This window comes from Miniopterus natalensis, chromosome 2 (genome assembly GCF_054644295.1).
Source record: "Miniopterus natalensis isolate mMinNat1 chromosome 2, mMinNat1.hap1, whole genome shotgun sequence".
In the NCBI taxonomy this organism is placed as follows: Eukaryota; Metazoa; Chordata; class Mammalia; order Chiroptera; family Miniopteridae; genus Miniopterus; species Miniopterus natalensis.
In genome coordinates this window covers 102,471,910-102,493,497 of record NC_142082.1, presented here as the reverse complement: position 1 = coordinate 102,493,497, position 21,588 = coordinate 102,471,910, and the positions used below count along the sequence as shown (strand labels likewise).

The 21,588-nt window shown below is 46.1% G+C and overlaps 1 protein-coding gene across 1 annotated transcript in view; it reads left to right on the top strand.

Moving 5' to 3' along the window:
- The window catches only part of ATP8A2 (ATPase phospholipid transporting 8A2), a 510,308-nt gene extending 489,391 nt beyond the window's left edge, over positions 1 to 20,917 (top strand). The window contains exons 36-37 of the mRNA XM_087814449.1: positions 13,955 to 14,046; positions 20,279 to 20,917. Of these exons, the coding sequence (XP_087670575.1) occupies positions 13,955 to 14,046; positions 20,279 to 20,376 (190 nt within the window). The 3' untranslated portion in view covers positions 20,377 to 20,917. The remainder of the gene's footprint in view (positions 1 to 13,954; positions 14,047 to 20,278) is intronic.
- Positions 20,918 to 21,588: the final 671 nt, after the last annotated feature.

Sequence of the window (21,588 nt, the reverse complement as noted above, 5' to 3'; positions counted from 1 at the left end):
GATCTCCTGTGTTGCTATTCATGCTAGTGTCCGTAGTAAATATTTTTACATTTCTAACAACTGAAGGGTGTGTGTGAGAGAGAGAAAGAGATCAGCATTTTCCATCTACTTCTACCATTTACAAGAACAAAAGAAAATGAAGTGACAACGACAAAAGAAAAACCTGATCATAGAACTTACAGTGAAGTTTACTTTGTCCACCCACCTGTGAGCAGCGCAGGACACAACGTAATTGTAATTTTAATTTTCTTCTATATCATTACCCATTTAGGTCTAAACTCTTACAAGCTTTTTTCACAGGACACCAGCCGAGCAAGTAGGATCATGATTTTTTTTTTTAGTGCCTGTGAGTGGGTAATATCCTGTTGTTAAAGATCATGTTTTAAACAGATTTCTCTGGCAGAACCTTGGTGCATTTTTCTCCAAATCTTCAGGGGAAAGCTTGGATAAAAGAGCTTTTGAGAATTTTCTGCACATGGTTGCTCGTATGTATTCGCTCACTCAGAGATGCCAGTGTTGTCATCCTTCACGGTGACGCTAATCCAGGCAAGAGCGTGTACTGAGCCCTTGCATTTTCCCAGAGATCACGCTAGGCCGTAAAAAATAGAAAACGAGTAAAGTAATGATGGCAGATGTGTAGGCAGAGCCGGGAATACAGTGTGAAAAGTGTTTTGAGAGTGATGGAGAAACTACCAGCAGAGCCCAGTGTAAAATAGAATTTGCTATCAGGGAGTCCGGCCAGGGAAGGGGATTTGGCTGCAGGGGATGACTGGGCAGATGTAAAGAGTTTTCCAGGTACAATGAAAAGCTCAGTCTGATAGGCCCAGAGTCCAGGATGGTGGTGAGAAGTTAGGTTGGATAAGTAGGTAAAAGCCAAATCATATGGCCTGTGGTGAGGTTGGGGCTTTATTCTGAAAGCCACAGGGAGCTATCAAAGGCCTCACTTATAAGAAATAGCTATAGAATGAAATCCTTGAGTAGAGAATATTAAAAAGAGCCACGTGGCCTGTCTTCACCAAGGTCTCTACAGTTTGTCCACGTGGCTACAAAGTCTGTATGTCCTAGGACTCCTCTCTCGTGCAGGATTGTACTGGAACATGCATGCTTCATCTGAGAGTGTTTGGAAGTCACCTCTCACCCCCACTCTGGAACAACTTAACATTATAGAGAGGTTTTCTTATAGTGGTCCCACACCCTTTTTGAGGAGAAAAGAACATTGTAGATAAACACTAAGAACATGGAAGATAAACACTAAGCAACCAAATGTGCAAATTTAGAACAATGCCCCTTGGGTAGACCGTAAACCACCCTCCAGCCTGGGAGTTCACGGCACTGCTAACGCGTGGGATACGGTTCCTCATACAAGACCTACTCATTCAGTGGAAATAATGTGTGCTGGTTACAAGAATGCAATGCTTGAAAAAACCTAGGTTACTGCTATGAATTACATCCAAAAAGTGTACTTTAAAAAATAACCACTAGGTGAACACGGCCAGGGTCACATTCTGTTTCTCTTCCACCTGTATCCTTTCAGTTCACTCTCCTGCTCTCTGTCCTGAGCATACTCTCTTGGTTCCTTAAAGTCTGTCCTCGGGCCAGTGGTTCTTCATTATTTTGGAAAAAGAACTCTTGTATTCATGTAGGATGCTTTCAGTTGCAAATAACAGGCCTCAATTCAAACTGCCCTTCAGGATGTGAGAAGTTCCTGGCTCATCCTGCTGTAGGGCAGTCGTGGCTGTGGGACCCTAGCCAGGAATGTCATCAAGGACCCAGGTTTTTTCCATCTTTTTGCTTTGCTCCAACACTTTATACTCATTTTGCCCCACACTCCTGTCATGATTACAGGGAGGTCACCCATATGCAACCTTGTTTATACCAATGGGAGGGGGTGAGTTTGCCCCTGACGAGCAGTGAGCAAGTTTCTGTTTTCCTTGACGGGACCATCCTGTGCCAAACCCTGCAGGCAGGGAAATGCTGTGGTGGACTGGCGGAGGCCTGGCTCACCAGAACCCATCTCTATTGGAAGTTTAGGGTGTCACTCTGAGTGCTCCTCAGCAGGGAAAGGAAGAAATGTCTGCTTCAAGCCTCTGATAAGGTGATGAAAACTATGCCCCATCTCCCTACATGTCAACTTTGCATTCGATTGTTAAAGGATTCACCAATCCCCTGACAACTGTCATTCTTTGTCTTAGAGAAAGAACACTCTTCCTTCCCTGAGTGGAGCTGTGTCTTGCTCTTAAATTTCAGTGCTCTCCTGTATTGTGAATTCACTCAGGAAGTACAGTGGTCAAACACTGGGGATAAGTTGTGGCTTTTAGTTGCTATTTTGTAATTTTTATGGATGACCCAGAGAGAGGCCAAGTAATAATATATAAATAACTTCCAACATTCAATTCATTTTTTAAAAAAATTGTAACCCAAAGGTATTTTCCCCATTAGGGAAGGAAAGAGAAACATGTTTTCCCTCTCCTGTGCCTTGTGTATTTTTATTTTTTACCATGTCTTTCACAGTGCTGTCTCCACCTCAGTTGCAATGAATCTTTCCACAGACTGCTAGGTACCAAGAGTAAAGTAATGTAGCCAGACCTGTCAGGACAGCTTCATGTTGTAGAATCCAGCTCAGTCTTTTCAAGGAGAGCTCTTCAAACTGGAAAACATGAGCAAGCAATGGGGTGGACAATCATCTTATTTTGAAATTTTTTTTTTTTTTAAATATATCTTTATTGATTTCAGAGAGAGGAAAGGAGAGGGTCAGAGAGAGAGATAGAAACATCAATGATGAGAGAGTCATTGATCGAGCCCGCAACCAGGGCATGTGCCCTGACCGGGAATCGAACCCCAATCGCCTGGATCCTAGGTCGACGCTCAACCGCTGAGCCACACCCAGCTGGACTTATTTTGAAATTTTAAAATAAATGGCTTGCCAGAAATACCAGGCAGATTTAACAGCTGTTCTACCTGGAAGAAGGCAAGGGCCTACCTCTGAAGAGCCCCTTAGCTCTTGTCTATCCATGTGCTTATCAGTCTTCAGTGAACTGGGCTTTAAAGGAATGAGAGAAGACCCTGGCAAAGGCCAGGTGGTGTCACCTCACTTCCATCTCCACCTGGACGACACTTCTTTCATGAAGAGGACCCAAGAGGATCTGAGGTGTTGCCAAGACCACCATGGCCACCAGCCAAGTGGAGTTGGAGTTACTTTTCTTAGCCCCTTGCAACTCAGGCTATAGGTCCGGGTCTCCATCTGATCAGCCCTCAAATGGCACCAGAATGTTGATTTTTCCCTTTCATTTACCTTAACTCTCAACAATCAACATAAAAAGGCATCTGTGGCACTGTTCTTACTTGTTCCACATTGAACTTTACTGCAGGTGTGGCCTCAGTTGAAAAATTACTCCACACTTGCTCTCTTCACATTGCTGATTTGAAAACCCACTGCTTATAGTCATGTTCTGCTGAAAGGATGGGTAAAATTTTTTTTTGGATGATGCATTTTTTTTAATCTTCACCTGAGGATATTTTTCCATTGCTTTTCAGAGAGGGGGAGGGGAGAAACATCGTTATGAGAGAGAGAAATCGACTGATTGCCTCCCACACGCACCCTGACGGGGCAGGGAGCGAACCTGCAACCTAGGTACGTGCCCTTGACCAGGAATTGAACCCCAGACCCTTCAGTGCACAGGCCAACACTCTAACCTCTGAGCTGACTGGCCAGGGCAGGATGATGCGTTTTCAAGGGACATTTTCAGATATTCAGCCAAGCTCTTAGCCATAGGAGAGAAAGTTGTAAGTATATAGCATTTTGGATGGAAGATGAAATTTTAGCTCCAACTCCAAAGCTACTCAGCTAGCTAACGGAGACCTGTCACAGGCTGGTGACTGAGGAGGGTCCAGCGCAAACACCTGCATGTCCAGCCCTACTCACTACACGTGGGCGTTAGCCTCCGCTGGCCGTGCTCACCGCCTGCCCTGTGGCCTCACACACTCAGATGCCTCTGTGCTGAGAGTGAAGACGCTGGGCCCCAGCACCTGCATGTGAAGCCCGGGAGAGGCCTTGACTCGCAGGTGATGAGAGGGGCAGCCGCATGCGTTTTGCTCATTCAGCCCAGCCTCCAATCTACAGTTACTGTAACTGTGACATGTGGGAATGTCTCAGTGCCATGCCACATCCTACTTACAACGCATTCACCGGAAAAGGGAGGGAAGCTCAAGTGCACACAGATCACTTGTTCCTACGGCTTTTTCTAGTCTGCCCGGGACTCCGTGGCTGATGTTACACCCCTCCGCGTGGAGGGGGTGGGAGGAGGGGAGGAAAACACTTCCAGGTGCTGGTGGGGCATGGCTGGGCTCCGGAGCACTCGGCACCGTGAGGCCACTCAGCCCTTACGATTCATTCACGCACACACACCTTGCTCCAGAACCGACTTGAAGCAGCTCTAAAACATGACTGAAGTCTGTGGTTTAAAAAACAATTTCTGGACATCCTCTACCTCCCTCCATGAGCTGGGCTGAACTTCGAGCGACTCACTCGTGGCCTGAAGTCCTATAAACAAATACCCTCGGCTGAGATCCGCAGGGCTTCCTCTATGTGATTCTCATCAAGAGAGCTGCTTGTATTCCCGCCAACCGGGCCGTGCGTTTTCCAGGGGAGACGGCGTGACGCAGGCACCCGCGTCCGCTTCAGCCCTCTCCCCGGTGTCTTGCGTGGGCCACCGGCCCACTTGTGAACTCCGGGGGAGCAGAGGTCGGGCTCTGCCGGGCACCTTGATCCCTCATTACCTTTAATTAGCGTTTAGGAGGTTAACCGGTAGTGAAGCTCGTGTTTCTTTAGTTTCTTCAGCAACTGAGCGGGGGCCTTGCGGCCGGCTCCGAATTCCTCAGGTGTTCGGATGCTCGTTTGAATTTGCAGAGTCATGTTTATTGCCTGTACCTTGTGTTATTGGGGGAAAGAGGAGACATGGTACCAGGAAAATTACTTTTCTTGTACTTCATTTGCAGAATAATGGGCCTACTCAAAAGTTTGCTATTTTAAAAGAAAATAACAGTCATGAGAAATATCAATGGTTTCAAACTTGATCCAAATCTTCTTAAGCTCTAATAGGCAAATTTGATTTATTTTTTATATATAAGGGCAACTTCACATTCAAGGACTTTAATTAAGAAATGCAATTCAGTCATTATCCACATGTCCTTACTATCACATATTAGATGCTTTTCCAACAACATTTAATTTTCAGTATTTTACATGATAAAGCTGTCAGCTACCCTCAGGAAATTATATTCCAGCCCAATATGCGTCACCGTTTATAAACTGTCCTTAATACCTGGCTTGGATTTCCCTTTGCTTCTTTTGAGCGCCCTGTGCTACTTCTTTCCTCCAGTTATTATCCGTGATCATCAAATACTTTAAATATCATTGTGCCTTTTTATAAATAACCTTTCCACCCTTCTGAGTTCTTTTCATCCCTCCTTCATTATATTCACACACTTGTCCCTTGTTAAAAGATAAACTGAGGCCTATTAAAATTTTTAAGAGCTTATGTGAGTCAAAACCCCTTCCGATGAGGCGGCGTCAAATCGGAAGTGGTCAGGGGCGCTCACAGAGAAGAAGCGCAGGAAGGAAGTTACTGTCTGTGTGTCCTGAAGCCCAGCTGGCTGTGATTGGCTGTCCATAGATTTCGAATTTGTAAAGTTGAGGAATTTTGCAGGCCTACATTTTGGAGGGCTTCCGGGAGCTGCCGTGGCCTCGGGGCCACCTCCGTCTAAGGTCCTTCTTGCTTCATTAATTCAACACCCTTAATTGAACCTGTTGTGCTCCAGCTTCAAGTGAGGGTGAGCTTTGGACCTGAGCTGAAGAGCATGTTTTCCATGCATCGTATAAGAACGTCATTCTTAGCGGGATTGCATCTGTCTGACAAAGGTCAACCCTTCTTTGGCAAAATTAGAATGTAGACTTGGTAGTCCTGTTTTTTAAAAAAGAAGCTCCTTTTGACAAAATCTTGGGAGGTCAGGCATCTCCTCCTCTCCCCCTGGCAGAGGGTGTGTGCCCAGGGCCTTTGGAGAACCGAAGAGAAGGGCCCTGTGGCCTTGTCGTTTCCATCTTTGTCTTTGCTTTTGAACTTTGGCCCCACCTGCACTTATTATTCATCTCTTTATTTCTTTAATCCTTCAACAAATAGTTCTTAAGCATCTACTGTGTACTAGGCACCAATTTTTGGTACTGGCCATATAATTGTGAACGAAAACCAAAATTCCGGCCCTTGTAGAACTTACCTTCTACTGGGGAACAAAGACAGTAAACACAGGCTATAGTTGGAAGAAGCGGGATACAGAAAAACAAGGCAGCCCGGCCGGCGTGGCTCAGCGGTTGAGAGTCCACCTAGGACCTGGGAAATGGCAGTTCGAGGGGGGCTCAGTTCCCGGTTCCCGGTTGAGGGTGTGCAGGAGGCAGCCAGTCGATGACAACTCTCTGGTCATTGGTGTTTCTGTCTCTCCCTCTCCCTCTCCCTTCCCTTCTCTGAAATTAATAAAGATATATTTTTTAAAAAAAGAAGGAAGGGAAAGGGAAAGGGAAAGGGGAAGGGGAAGGGGAAGGGAGGGGAGGGGAGGGGAGGGGAGGGGAGGGGAGGGGAGGGGAGGGGAGGGGAGGGGAGGGGAGGGGAGGGAAGGGAAGGGAAGGGAAGGGAAGGGAAGGGAAGGGAAGGGAAGGGAAGGGAAGGGAAGGGAAGGGAAGGGAAGGGAAGGGAAGGGAAGGGAAGGGAAGGGACGCTGGGCCATGGAGTGAGGAAGGGGGAGGCTTTGTAGGAAGCTGGGCAGAGGAGGCTGCTCTGAGTGAACTAAGGGAGAGAACCCGGTGGGAAGAACATCTCAGGCAGAGAGCAGGCAAATGCAAAGGTGGGAAACTAGATAGAGTGTTCTCGAATGGCAAGGAGGGCCATGTGGCTGGGGCAGAGGGAGGGAGGGAGAGAGGGAGGGAGGAGAGCATAGTGGGAACCTGGTTTTGAGAGGAAGCCAGGGTCTTGCAGTTAGCGTATGATTTTGAGCACAGCCCGCTGGGTGGAAACAGAGCTTGAACAGACCTCTCTGCTTGCAAAGCTGCATCTCCCCGGTTAGCCTGGTGCTTCACCGCCGCAGCGGTGTTTGGTCTTGTCCTTTCCCAGATGCCCCGTCGGGAAAGGCACAGAGCCTCGGCTGGTCCATCGCACCTGGGGCTTCTCGGCGCCCCGGCACTGCGCCGAGGCCTCCCGGGTCAGCCAGGTGCCCTGCTAATTTATCTGCTCCTAACAGCCCCATGACTGTGCCCTGACCTTCCATAGGCTCACCCTCCAGACCTGGGAGCGCAGCCTTGTTTCAGGGGAACCTCGCCACCTCATTGCAAGTCGTGGAATGAGGTAATGGTTTCCATATGTGCTGGGGCTGTCATTCAAATTTGCCTTTGCCTGCTTGGCTAATGAGGTCAGACGGCTCTGCCTGTGGTGGACAGCCTCTCCCTCGGGTAGGGTGCCTGCGGGAGATGGATGAGGTCTCCTGCCCCTGTTTAATGCGGCTCGGCCATGTAGCATTTCTTCCCACTGCTTAAAAAGGATGCCTGCAGAGAAACACTGCGGAGATGAAAATGCATACAAATGGAGGGGGATTCTTTTAATTTAAACTTTTTATTTTGAGATAATTGCAAGTTCATAGGCTGGTGTAAGAAATAATACAGAGATTCCATGTGCCCTTTACTCAGTTTCCCCCAAGAGTAACATCTTGCATAACTACAGCACATATCACAACCCCGACGTTGACATTAAGGCAGTCAAAATACAGAGCATTTCCAGCACCACGAGGATCCCTCAGGTCATGTTTTTACAGCCACATTGACTTTCTACTTTCTCCCTAGCCCCTGGCAACCGTTAATCTGTTCTCTTTCTGTAATTTTGTCATTTCAAGAATGTTATATGAATGAGTCCTACAGTATGGAACCTTTTGGTAGTGACCTTTTGTCACTCAGAAAAAATCCTCTGGAGATCCACCCGGGTTTGTACGTATCAAGTTTCTTCCTCTTTCTGGCTGAGTAGTATTTCATGGTATGGACAGACCACCCTGTGTTGAACCCTTCACCTGTTGAAGGATATCTGGGTTTCTAGTTTGGGGCTATTATGAATGAAGCCCTTATAAACATTGGTGGACAGGTTTTTGTGTGAGCATAGTCTTCATTTTCCTGGGATACATGTCTAGAAGTGCAACTGCTGGGTTTGTGGTAGTTGCCTATTTAGGGTTGTTGTTTTTTTCTTTTTAAGAAATAGCCATTTATTTAGCTCACAATTCAGTGGGTGGCAATTGAGCTACACACTAACCCAGGTTTATCTGAATTTTTTTGAGATGTAATGCAAATAATCTTCACCTTTTCAAGTGTAAAATTCAATGGTGGTTAAGATAGTCTCAAGGTTGAGGTATGTTTGTTTTTTTAAGGAATTGCCAGACTGTTTTGTAGAAGGGCCATGCCATTTTACATTTCCACTAGCCATGTATAAGTGATCCAGTTTTTCCACATCCTTGCCAGCATTTGGTGGTGTCACTATTTTTGTGTGTTTTTTTGTTGTTAGTGTTTGTGATAGGTATGAAGTAATAGCTCATTGTGGTTTTAATTTGCATTTTCCCTAATTGCTAATAATGTTGAACATCTTTCCAGGCGCTTATGACCACCTATATGTCCTTTCTGATAAAACATCTCTTCATATCTTTTGCCCATTTTTATTTTATTTTTATTTATTTATTTTTTATTAATCAGTAGAAGTTTATTGTGAACACATCAAAATGACAGTTTGCAAACTGGGAGTACTCAAGCCAAAACATGGGATGAGGCTCATGTTTTTTAAAAAATATTCTGCAACTTTTGCCCTTTTTGTTTATTTGTTAGTTGTTGTTTTTTGTTAATCCTTAGGAGAGGATATTCTTTCCATTGATTTTTTTAGAGAGAGGGAGAGGGAGGTGGGGGGGGTTGACACCAATGTGAGAGAGACACATCGATTGGTTGCCTCCCACACATGCCCCAACCAGGCCAGGGATGGAGCCTCCAACCAAGGTACGTGCCCTTGGCCAGAATCAAACCCAAGACCTTTCGGTCTTCGGGCCAATGCTCTAACCACTGAGCCAAACCAGCCAGAGCTCGCCCATTTTTAATTGGATTCTATGGGGGTTTTTTCTGTTGAGTTTCGAGTGTTCTTTATATATTCTAGACATTAGTCCTTTGTCAGATATGTGGTTGACAGATATTTTCTCCCACTCTGTAACTTGTTCTTTCAGCCTCTTAATAGAATCTTCCTCAGAAAAAAAAGTTTTAAATTTTGATGAAGCCCAAATCAGCTTTTCTTTATAGATTATGCTTTTTGTGTCAAGACTAAGAACTCTTTGCATAGTCCTAGATCCCAAAGCTATATGTTTTTTCCTAGTGGTGGTAGAGTTTTATGTTTGACTTTTAAGTCTGTGCTTCATGTTGAATTACTGCTTGTATAAGGTGTGACAATTAGATAGAGGTTTTGTTTCTAGGTTTTTTCTGGCCTATGTATGGATAGTTCCTCCAGCACCATTTGATGAAAAGAGCATCTTCCTCTCATTGAATTGCTTTTATACCTTTGTAAAAATTAGATGGGTGTGTTTTGGTGAGTTTATTTCTGGGTTCTCTATTCTAGTACATTCACCTATCTGTCTACCCCTCGACCAGTGCCACACTGTCTTGATTAGTATATCTTAAGTCTTAAAATCAGCTAGAATGATTTCTTCCATTTTATTCTTTTTTTAAATCGTTGTAACCATTCTAGTTCTTCTATCTTTTCATATAGTTTTTAGAGTAATGTCTGTATGTACAAAAAATCTTGTTGATATTTGGACAGAAATTGCATTAAACCTGTGTATCAGTTTGGGGGAGAATTACTATCTTTACTATTGAGTCTTCCAATCCATGAACATGGCATGTTTCTCTTTTTATTTAGATGTTTTTTGGTTTCTTTCATCAGTATTGTGTAGTTTTTAACATACAAATCCCGTACACATTTTGCTAGATTTACACCTAAGTATTTCATTTTTTTGAGCAATCTTAAATTGCCCTGTATTTTTAATTTCAGGATCCATGTGTTCATTGCTAATTTATAGAAATACAATAGATTTTTGTATGTTGGTCTTACTTTATGCAACCTTGCTGAATTCATTTATTCATTCTAGGGGCTTTATATGTATATGTGTGGTTTTTTCCATATTTATATGTCTTGATATTTTCTAGACAATTAATTTTCTCTAAAAACAGGAGTGTTTTTATTCCTCTTTCTGATCCATATGTCTTTTATTTCATTTTTGTACCTATTGCACTGGCTAGAACTTCCAGCACTCTGTTGAATAAGAGTGGTAAGAAGGGACACTTTTGCCTTGTTTCTCGTATTAGGGAGAAAGCATTCAGTCTTTCCTCACAGTATGGTGTTAGTCGAACATTTTTTGTAGATGTTCTTAGTCAAGTTAAGGAAGTTCCCCTGTATTCCCAATTTGCTATGAGGAGGTCTTATTTTTTAAATCATGAGTGGGTATCAAACCTCGTAAAATGCTGCTTTATCCACATCAGCTGATATGATCGTGTGACTTTTCCCTCTTTAATGTCTTAATATTGTGGATTACATCTCCTGATTTTTGAATATTGAACCAGCCTTGCAGCCGCAGAATAAACTCCACTTGGTCATTTGTATAATTCTTGTTAGATATTGCTGAATTACATTTATTGATATTTCATTTAGAAATTTGGTATCTATATTCCTGAGTGATACTGACTGTGGTGTTTTGTTTTGTTTTGTTTTTGTAATATCTTTGTATGGTTTTCATATCAGGGTAATACTGGAATCATAAATGAATTGGGAAGTGTCCCTTCCTCTTCAATTTTCTGGAAGAGAATGTATAGAATTAATGTTAAGTCTTCTTTAAATATATTTGGTAGAATTCTTCAGTGAATCCACCTGGGCCTGGACATTTCTTTTTGAAAGATTTTTAAATTATGAATTCAATTTGTTTAACAATTCTAGGGATATTCAAATTACTTTAAATTGTGTGAGGTTTTGTAGTTTTTGTTTATCAAGGAATTAGTCCATTTCACCTAAGTTATCAAATTTATGTGCACAGAACTATTTGGAGTGGCCTTCAGTTATTCTTTTGATGTCTGTAGAGCCATTAGTGATATCCCATTTTATTCCTAACGTTGCTAGTAATTTATATAGTCTCCCTTTTTTTGTAAACCTTGCTAGAGGTTTGTTCATCGTATTGTTCTTTTCAAATAGCAAACTTTTTGTTTCATTGATTTTCTCTATTGTTTTTCTGTTTTCAACCCACGATTTTTGCTCTTACCTTTATTATCCCCTTCCTTCTTGCTTTGGGTTTCTTTTGCACTTCTTTTCATGTTTCTTCAAGTGGAAACTTAGATTTCTAATTTGGGACTTTTCATTTTTTTCTAATGTATGCATCTGCTGCTATGAATTTCCCTTTCAGCAGTAATTTAACTGTGTCCTACAGATTTTGATGTATTTTTATTTTCACTTAGTTCAGTTCTTTAAAAATTTCTCTTGAGGCTTTCTCTTTGACCTATATGGATTATTTAGAAGCATGTTGTTTATTTCCCAAATGTTTGAAGATTTTCCTGTTATCTGTTATTTATTTCTACTTTGATTCCACTGTGTTAGGATAATGCACTCTCAATGATTTTAGTGCTTTTAAATTTGTTGAGGTTTGTTGTATGGCCCAGGACATGATCTTTCTCGGTACATGTTTCTTATGCACTTGGAAAGAATGTGTATTGGCTTCTGACTGTTTCTGTGTGTTTGGAATATTTCATTATTTAAAAAAAAGAGAGAGAGAGGGAAAAGCATATACCATTCCACAGGGAATTGGGAACATCTGCCTCGCACAGAGGCGCAGGGACAAGAGCGCTAGCAGCAAAGTGCCCTGTGACTTTTATTTGTCAAGGTCGAGTCTCTGTTTTCCTCATCTGCCCCGCAAGAGAGCAAGATGTGGAATTGCAAAGGCCCCTCCCACATTCATGGTTCTGTGAATTTCTCACAAGCCCCATCACTAGGAGGAGCTCCTGGGCCTGAAATGCTAGAGGGACCAGGGATGGCCAGGGCAGAGGATGGAACTGGTGGCAGAGCATAGCCCTGCATCTGCCCCCTAGGTTTCTGGGGAGACAGTGCCTTGTCAACCAGGAAGGCTGGGAAGGATGCCCCAGGAACCTGCAGTCCAGCCTCAGGGAGCACGTCTACACACAGTGCCTTCCAGGGTCGGGCTTCATCACATTTCCAAAGTCCTGAAACCAGCGGGCACAGGGAGCTGCAGTTGGCCAGGCCACGGCAGAGGCTCTTCGTACTCACAGGCTCCCTGCTCCTTCACCAGCCCAGCCCTGCAGTCCAGGGCAGTTGCTCAGCAGGGCCCCGGGAGATCAGTTTAGCCCATGGAAGAGAAAGATATGAGAGGGAAGGGAAAGCCAGTGTGAAGAGATTTAAAAAAGTGTTTTTCTCATAAGCCGTCAGATGCTTTGCCAAGTTTAGCTAGCTCAGGCTCACCCTTAATTGGTGATGAATCAAACACTGTCCTTTCAACCACAAGAATCAGAAAATGCTGTCTTCTGGAAACTCAAGTGCAAAATGAACTTCGGCTCCTGGAACTATTGAGGGTGCCCAGGGCCCGCTCCTCTTGCGAAGGCCCGTGGGGGAGTGGCAGTGTGGACTGTGGTCAGGAGAAGGTCCTCCTCGGCTCGAGGCTCACGGTCAGGGCTGGGGCAGGTGCTTTGGGTCACAAGCAGCTGCAGCTCCTTAACCCCCAAGTCCCCACAAACGGCAGATTGGGGTGTATTTGCTGCCATAGTAAAATACCTCAGACTAGGGGGCTTAAACAAAAGAAAGTTATTGTCTCACAGTTCTGGGGCTGCAAGTCCAAGGTCAAGGTGTTGTCAGGGTTGGTTCCTCCTGAGGCCTCTCCCCTCAGCTTGTAGATGCCTGTCTTCTTCCTTTGTCTTCACGTGGTCTTTCCTCTGTGTGTGCCTGTGTCCTAGTCTCCTCTTCTCATGAGGACACCAGTCAGACTGGATTAAGGCCCCACCCTAATGACCTCATTTTAACACAATCACCTCTTAAAAAGACCCTATCTTCAAACACAGTTGCATTCTGAGGTGCTGGGTGTTAGAACTTGCGCACATGAATGTGGGGGGACACAATTCACCCCCTAACAGAGGGCACTGGCAAGCTGCTGGCCACCAGCAGTCTCTTTGGGAGCAAGCAGAGTGACGGTAACAAATCTGAGCACTTTGGCCCGCCTGACAGTTCCACTTCGGTTTATAGGAATGAAGACAGCCGTCCTCCAGGAGAGCTCCATATCTGTTCACGGACCTTAGAGGGAATCATTTCAAGAAAGGCAGGAAGCGCTCCTTATCCTTGTGTTTTCAAAGAAAACTCACCTTGGTTTTTATTGTGGTTCATAATAAGCATCTGGTGCTGTGGAAGGGAGCCTGTCTCTTGCCGGGGTCCTGAGGCCCTGGCCCTGGTACCGGTTACTGGCGTGAGGAAAGGAGACTGCAGGTGGCATTGACGCTTTTCAGACATTTACCATCGAAACAGATCGCTCCTTGAAAAGTGTTCCGGGAAGCCCAGGGTTTGCTGGGCATGAAAGAGCACTTGTAGTGCACCTCAATTAAGGAGGCAGAGTCCCGAGGCGTGTGTGTGCAGGACGCACTGGAAACAGAGCGCCTTTTAGAAGAGGGAGCCCTGCGCTCCCAGCGTGGAGATAGCATCGCCCGTCAACATGAGCAGCTTGCGAAACCGGGCCTTCTTGACGTGGGGAAGGAAGCTTTTCCCCCTTGCCTGTTTTATTTTACAACCTGAAGTCATTCGGCGAGCACCTTTAAGATGGGTCGGAGTGAATTAGAGACTGACCTTGTCTGGTTTACCCGCAGGATGAATGAGCGAGACCACTTGTTAAAGAGGCTCAGCAGGAAGACACCCCCCACCCTCTTCCGAGGAGCGTCCCTCCAGCAGAGCGTCCCGCGTAAGTAGTCACTGCAGCCGGCTCAGGCCAGCGCGCCCAGCCCGCACGGGAGGGCGGGAGCTTAACGAAGGCCTGGGCATTGTTAATAGGGAAGGAGACAGCTGCCAAGCTGGAGCGCCACATTCAGAAGGGAAATTTGTGTGTTTGGCCTGAGGCAAGTACAGCTTGAATATAGGTAGTTCCCTGGGACCCAATCAAATGCCTGAATGACAAAATCCTTAAACTTAAAATCCTGATGTGGTTAAGATCTTCTGTCAGCCTCCCAATAGCATTTTTTCTAAGGTTGAAGTAATGTTACTTTTCAATTGTTTCCCCCAAAGATAGCAATATGCAGGGTTTTATTTAATATTAGTATATTAATTAAAACAATGCCAATCACCGGGGAAAAAAAAATCTCTGAGCTTTTTTCTCAGGAAGGCCGCCCCATGTCTAGCACTGGTGCCCCCATTCTGACCGCTAAACCCTGGCCTGGTTTCTGCCAAAGGGGCCTGAGCTGAGCAGGAGTCTCTGGGGATGCAGTGGAACCCAGAAGAGCAGGAGAGGAGCCATGAAAGCAGATGGGGTGCCTGCCGGTGCTCCCGAGAGGCTGTGGGCTTATTTTAGCAATCCAGCCATTCGGCTCCCCGCTGATGGGTGCATTAGAACAGTGCAGATTTCCTGTGCCGAGGCCTGTAGGCCCCTGGGCCCCTGGGCCCCTTCTTCTCTGAGCCCTGCCTCTCTCTCCAGCCCGCACTCCCTCTTACGCGTGCAGTGCACATGTCATCTTTTCTACCCACGCCCCGATTCCTGCTTTCCTGTCTCTCCCCAGGAGGTGAGAAGAAAACAACTAGTAGACCAAGAACAGCTTAAGCTGGGGAATAATCACTGTATCCATAGGACAGGTATTCAAGGACCTATGTCGAGTTTAATTGAGCTCCACCCGTCGACAGATCTTCGCAGACTTTCTCAATGGAGAGAGAAGGAAAGGGGTGGAATAGCATCCCTCTCAGTAATCCACTTCCTCTCCTCACTCTCCCAATGGAATATCAGCATGAGAGGCAAGGGACTGAAGCCAGCTCCATGTGGGGCCTCACCTGCCTGGCGTGTCCTTTAGTGCCTCAGGAGAGAGATGGTGTCAGCCCCAAGAGCACCTGGCAGAGGCTCAGGCCAGTACAGTAACTGGCCCAGCATGACCCAGTATAGGGATCACAGTTGTGGTGTCTCTAATCCAAGAGAGGTCAAGTCAGGAGGCTTGGTGGGGAAGTCCAAGGAGTGAGGTGTGAGGCCCACCTCTGGGCCAAGCTGCCTCAGGCCCTGTCCAGGCTGGACATCTTAGGCAAGTTAACCTCTCTATTTCTACATGCGTAAAATGGAGATGACATGAGAGCCTACCTGGGGTTGTTGGGAGGATTAAAGGAGATCCTAAGGTGCCTGGAATGGCGTCTGACAACAGAGTCCAGTAAATGTTAGGTGCCACTACTTTTTTTTTTGCCACTAGTTGAGTCACTTTGGGCAACTTACATATTTCTCTAAACCTCAGTTTTATCCTCTGGGAAAAAACAGAACTATAGTAATATGACCTTACTTAGTCTTTGCGAGGCTTCACAATCATGCATGTGAAGCACCTTCTCAGTACCAGACACAGAGAAGGCGCATGCTGGTTTCCAAACTGCAGCTTCCTGCCGTGGAGCCATGCTACTTCTTAACATGTGCTTCCAAGTAACCAGAGAAAGAATATGTGCAAAATACATGCAGTTGACCTTGAACAATAGGAGGTTAGGGGTGCCAACCCCAGAGGAAATGTTGCATGTAACTTTTGACTCCCCCAAAACATTAATAGTCTTACCGGTAACACAAACAGCTGATCAACACATATTTTATATGTTATATGTATTAGATACTGTATTCCTACGATAAAATAGTCTAGAGGAAAGGAAATGTTGTTAACAAAATCATAAAGAGGAGAAAATACATTTACAGTATTTATTGAAAGAAATGTGCATATAAGTGGACCCGCACAATTCAAACCTGTGTTGTTCAAGAGTCAACTGTGTAAATCAAAGACCGAGCGAGAATTTTTGTGGGCGAATCATAACGTGTGTAAAACAATGACTGAACATTTTGCTGAACTCTCAAGATTTTGAAGGACAAAAAAATTCTAATGAACAAGTATAAGAAACCAAAAAGCTTCTAAAATCACACCACATTTTAAAAACACTCAGAAATGAGTAGTAAGACCTGGCTGATAATAGAATGTTTCTGTCATTGACAACTAAACAAAGCCATAAAGCAGTTGGAACCACTCTTGGGATGCGAGAAGTTCTGTGTAGCTTGTCTGGGCCCCTGCATGTACTCTTGGGTATGTCTGTCAGCTGTCTTGGGCATCAGTCTTCCCAGGAAACTGGGGAAAAAACTCTAATCTTGGAAGTACTTTTGGTTCCTTCTGAGCCACCAACACACAAGATCCGTTTCCTACATGGGCTAATACCCTTATCATCCCATGGTATTCCCCATTTCTACTGCTATTAGGAGTATTTTTCCAGGCTGGAAACTACTACTTTCATTAAGATGTTATCAGAGCTCAGATTCAAAAGAATGCTACTTAAGGGGAGTTTATTACAAAATCATGAAAAAAAAGACATGATTTTACAGACTTCATCAAATCTTCTACTAGACAAAATAACGAAGAAATTCACCGACCTTTGCATCTCCTTGACCTGCCCCATTCTGTCCTCAGATTCTGGCTGTGGCTGAGGACTGAGGAGGCAGGTGCCCGAGGAGGCCAGCCAGGGAGAGTTCAGAGCTGGACCACCGAGTGCTTTCTCCAGGCCCCATCAGTACTTTCTGGCTGTCAGGACGTCCTGAAAGATGAATGAAAGTGGGAAATGCCAAGAGCCGGAGGCTCCCGCTGAGCTCCCTGCTTGGATGCCAGTGGCAGGTTAATGTTCATCAGGCAGAAGCTGGTGAACTGATGTGTCTTTGTCAGGCTGAGTGGTGCAGGCCCCACTTTGGGCTCACGAATGCTATTGTCCCACTAAAACTTCTTCCAATGTGACTCTTAACTCTAGCCAAACCTGGTTTCTAAGAGGGAAATATTTTATCTCCGCCCCCAGGATAATCCTACCGGGCACCCTCCTTTTATTCTTGAATTGCAAAGTCCACATTAAGTCTCAGCTGAGATTAAGAAAGTCTGGTTCAGAAAGTCTTAGTGCACAACATTTTGGAAACATGATGGCAGATGCAACTAATGGGAACTTGGAGATAAACCACTTGGTAGTAACCTCTGGGTGCTCTGCTCACCCCGAGAGAAGAGATTTGCTGCTGGACCAAGAACCCCTCTCTGCCATCTCTTCTGCTGGAAACTGAATGGCTGAGTAATCCCACTGAAAGGCCCTCATGCTGGTGAGACAGATAGAAACCTAGGGCTCCATCCCACTACAAGTAGAGAAACCACTGCAGTTGGCTTCCTAGTAAGTATTGCAGGATATGAATGAAAAACAGAATAAATAAAAGGCCAGATTTTTGCTCTCTCATTTAATAGGGAGTGAACAGTTCCAAATGCTAATATGCCTTTCCCAAAAGGACACTCCCAAACAACGTTTCAGTCTCAACAAGTTCTTTTCATTCCCTCCTTTCCACCCTTCTATCCCCACCTCCCCCCAAAAAACACATCCAAAAATATAGGTGGCAATTGTCCTATTTGGACTGATTGTTGAGAAAAGCGCCTTTCTTTCCTGGCATGGAGGTAGAGTGTCAGCCCTGAAGAAAGTGAGGGTTCTGTGGCCTGGGGACAGTTAACCAGCACAAGTCCTAGTGCCATATGGAGGACCAGAGCTGTGAGAACCTGGACACCTCACCTGGTCCAGGCCATTGGTTTTACAGGAATGTAAACCAAGGGGACCCAGAGAGCTTAAAGAGCCCGTGGTCCCGTGGCTGAGCTGCTGCCAGGTAAGGATTAGAACCAGCCCTTTGTGCCCCGGGTCAGCCCTGGGTCCCCTGATCCATGATGAAAGCAGAACAGATCGGGAAAGCCGTCTTCAGGGTGGAGAGCCCGGCCAGGCGGATTCATGAAGAGCACTTGCAAGGCGGTCGAGTTGAGAAGCATCCGCCTGGGGTGCCACAGAGCCGCACAGGACTGTCGTTCCAGCTGTATACTGGATCCAGAGACAGCTACTGTGGGGCCCCCTCCCGAAAACATCAGGTGTTTACTAGAAACATTGCCTTTCAAAGACCGCAGAAGAGAAAAATGTCCCTGTGGGCCACAGGACAGTCTCGTTACCCGAGGAGACAGTGTTGTTTGCTAGATTTTGCTTTGAAACATCCCGAGGAAAGGTGTCTCTTGTAGGACTGCAGTGAAGACACTGCACAAAGAGCGCTTGTGCTGGGGCAGGCTGGCAGCCCAGCCCCATGAGCGAGGGAAGGAGAGAAGGAGGTGGGGAGACGGGCCAGGAGAGGAACCGAACAAGCCATCAGCCCCCCCCCCCGCAGGCTTGCTTCTGTGTTTCTGCCCCAGGCTTGCCTGCTCAGTACCCAGCTAGGTGGGCCTCACACTGGCCTGGGGGGGTGGCTGCTTCCTCTGGCTGCCACACAGGGTGGGATTTTGGGGTTTGTGGGTTCGATTTTCTCAGAGATGGAGGTGAGCTAGTAGACAAGAGTCCCCTGTGGAAGGCTGCTCTCTGTCCTGGGTCAGGCTGGCTTGTTCTGCCTTCACTCCCACCCGCTCCCTGCTGCCCAGCCATGTCCTCAGTCAGCCCCAGCCCACCTCTGGAGACCAGCCCTGGCCTCCCACGGTGGCCCTCCTGAGCCCTCGGTGTTCTCAGGTGGTGGCTGAAAGGCATGCTCTCCAGAAGAACTGGGAAGCCAGCCCAGGGACGGAGCTCTGAGTTTGTGGACATACATAGAGTAAGAAGTCACCTGAGAATCTTTTAAAGTCTCTTCTTCTCTGTCCCCTCAAAGACTCTCTTACGCATTATTATTGTATGTCTTTATCCTCCAGAAACCCTCCTTTTTAAGCCAGATGTCTGAGCAAAATAATTAACAATCCAGGAGATGACCCATGGGCAGAATTTCTGATTTCTTTTTCTCTTTAAAGACTGTCAATTAACTAGCAGCTCTGTTAATCAGTCATAAATAAGCCTAGACGGGAGTCACCCTTTATCAGGCTTTTTACTGTGTTGTCTTAGTCAGAATGTCTCATCCAGCTGTGGGATTTTTCTGCACCCCTGACTCAGAAGGGTTAGTCAACAGAGAAGGAGTCTTGTAAATGTCCCATCTGTAAGCAGAGCCAGTTAGGAAGGAAAGCCCCACTTTGAATTCACTATTGCCAAACCTTTTTCAGAACAGGTGATGCAGGAGAGTGTGGGCCCTGCAGAAACTCTGCCTGGGTCTGGCTCCAAACTGCCACTCACTAGGTCTGTGACTTTGGGCAAGTCATGAAATCACTCCATGCCTCAGTTTTCCCATCTGTGAAATGGGAAGAATACTAGCACCTATCTCATAGGACTGTTGGGAGGAATAGATGAGTTATTTGTGCACAGTACATAACTCAGTGACATACAACGTTTAATAATTGTTGGCTGCTGCTGCTATTATTGTTATTGTTATTATTGTTATTATTATTATTATTACTGGAACTGATTGTAAGAACCAGTCTTGCTGTGGCCACAGGGCCAATCACTAAATTCTTCTTGCCTTTATCTTACGATCTTTTTCTTTGTTTACACAAAAATAAGCCTACCGTAATTTCTTATTACCAACCCAAATCAGCCCAATTTAAAAACAGGACCACTCCAAGCATCACATGCCCTTTGCCAGCTTTCACTGTTAGCGTGGTGCGTGTTTTCCCCAGCATGTTTACAGCTTCATAAATTACCCGGCCGTCCTGCAGCTTCAGGCACATTGGAACATTTCCGGAGCAGAACAACTTGATTGGTGGTGGGAAAGGGCAGACATGGACCAGTGACCCACTGTTTATGCTTCCCAGGCGAGCTTAGCTGCAACCCCTAAATGGGAGGCCACCCCTCAGAGCCATTCCCATCCCAGCAGCAGCAGCTAGAACCCCTGGAACCCAGCCACCAGGCTGGGTCCTGCACCACGCTCCCCTCCTGGGTCACAGGCTCCCCATGTCAGGCTGATGAGGCTGGTGAGGCCCGTGAGTGGAAGCTCAGCCTCAGTCTCCCCAAAAGCAGCTTCGAAACCTAGTGTGCTCGCCCGCTTCTGCCCTTAACCACTTCCTCCTGTGTGCCTCTTCCAGATGGCTACGCCTTCTCTCAAGAAGAGCATGGAGCTGTTTCTCAGGAAGAAGTCGTTCGTGCTTACGACACCACCAAAAAGAAATCGAGGCAGAAATAAGACTCGAAATTGAGGAAGAAATAAGAGTGAAGTTTTCCTGATTGATCCTGGGAAAGAGATGCAGTTTGTTGCACTCATTGTTAACACATCTTTGTCAGAAGAGACTGGTGTCAGCAGCCGAAACGCAAGAAAACACATTTCTGTGGCCTTAGCCGATGGGTTTGTTAGTTACATATTCTTGCGCAAACCTGGAGTATATACTGTGGGGAAGCCACTTTCCCTCCCAATTTGTCTGCAGTGCTTGGCCCAACATTTAACTGTGCTCTGTGAGTTGTGAGATTAAAATGTTATGTTTCACCCGTATTTAAACATCAGTACCAGTTGTTCTGGGAGCGAGGATAAAAGAGTTTGATGTGGCGTGAGAAACCTGTCTTGGGGCAGGGAAGCCCGCACACACTTGCTTCTGGTTTTTTACCTCACAGATCAAGTCCACGGGCAGCATGTAAACTTCACTTTAGGCAGGTTGCTGTCTTGCTTTGTATTTTGTTTATATAAAGTTGGCATAAACTTCTGGATTGCAATAAAATCACAAATATATGTATCAGGTTGGGAAACCTGAGGACGTTGATGTGAACCTCTAGCCACGTTCCCAGTGGGGCCGACCGTCGCTGTTCCAGCGCGACCTTCTGCACCCTGCCCAGGTGGCCTCAGCGCAGTCCCCACGCCACCCAGGCTCCCGCCCTCAGGCTCTGCATGGCGGGCCGCTGGGGGGCAACGACCCGCGTCCGCACTCCCCACCCCGTACCGCAGACCCAGATACAGATGCAAGAAGCCCCTTCCGCCGCCCTTTGACTTCTATAACTAAAGGAAAGAAACAAACAGCTCTTCCGCGTGTGTTCTACATGTTTATCTGCCTCTTCGTGGCGACAGGGAAGCCTGCAGGTCAGGGTGGTGGTGGGGACCCTGCCCTGGTCAGGCTCTCAGACACACTCCCTTTGCTATCCTCTTAACTTAGAACCCACGCTTGCCTTCTTGGGAGTTGAGGGCACATGTTGGATTTTCACTGTTGGAACATAAATGAATTTAGAGCTCATCTCCCCAGAGAAGGAACACACCTGACACTCTGTAGCTGTAGGGCCAGAGAGCATATGCGAACCCAGATGAGAGTGGGGGCCCCTGAGTGTGATGAAGGACGACCGTGGAAGGAGAAAGCAAGAAGCAAGGACACACACAGGGAGGAGGGCACAGAGGACGTTTCCCACCACGTCTGAA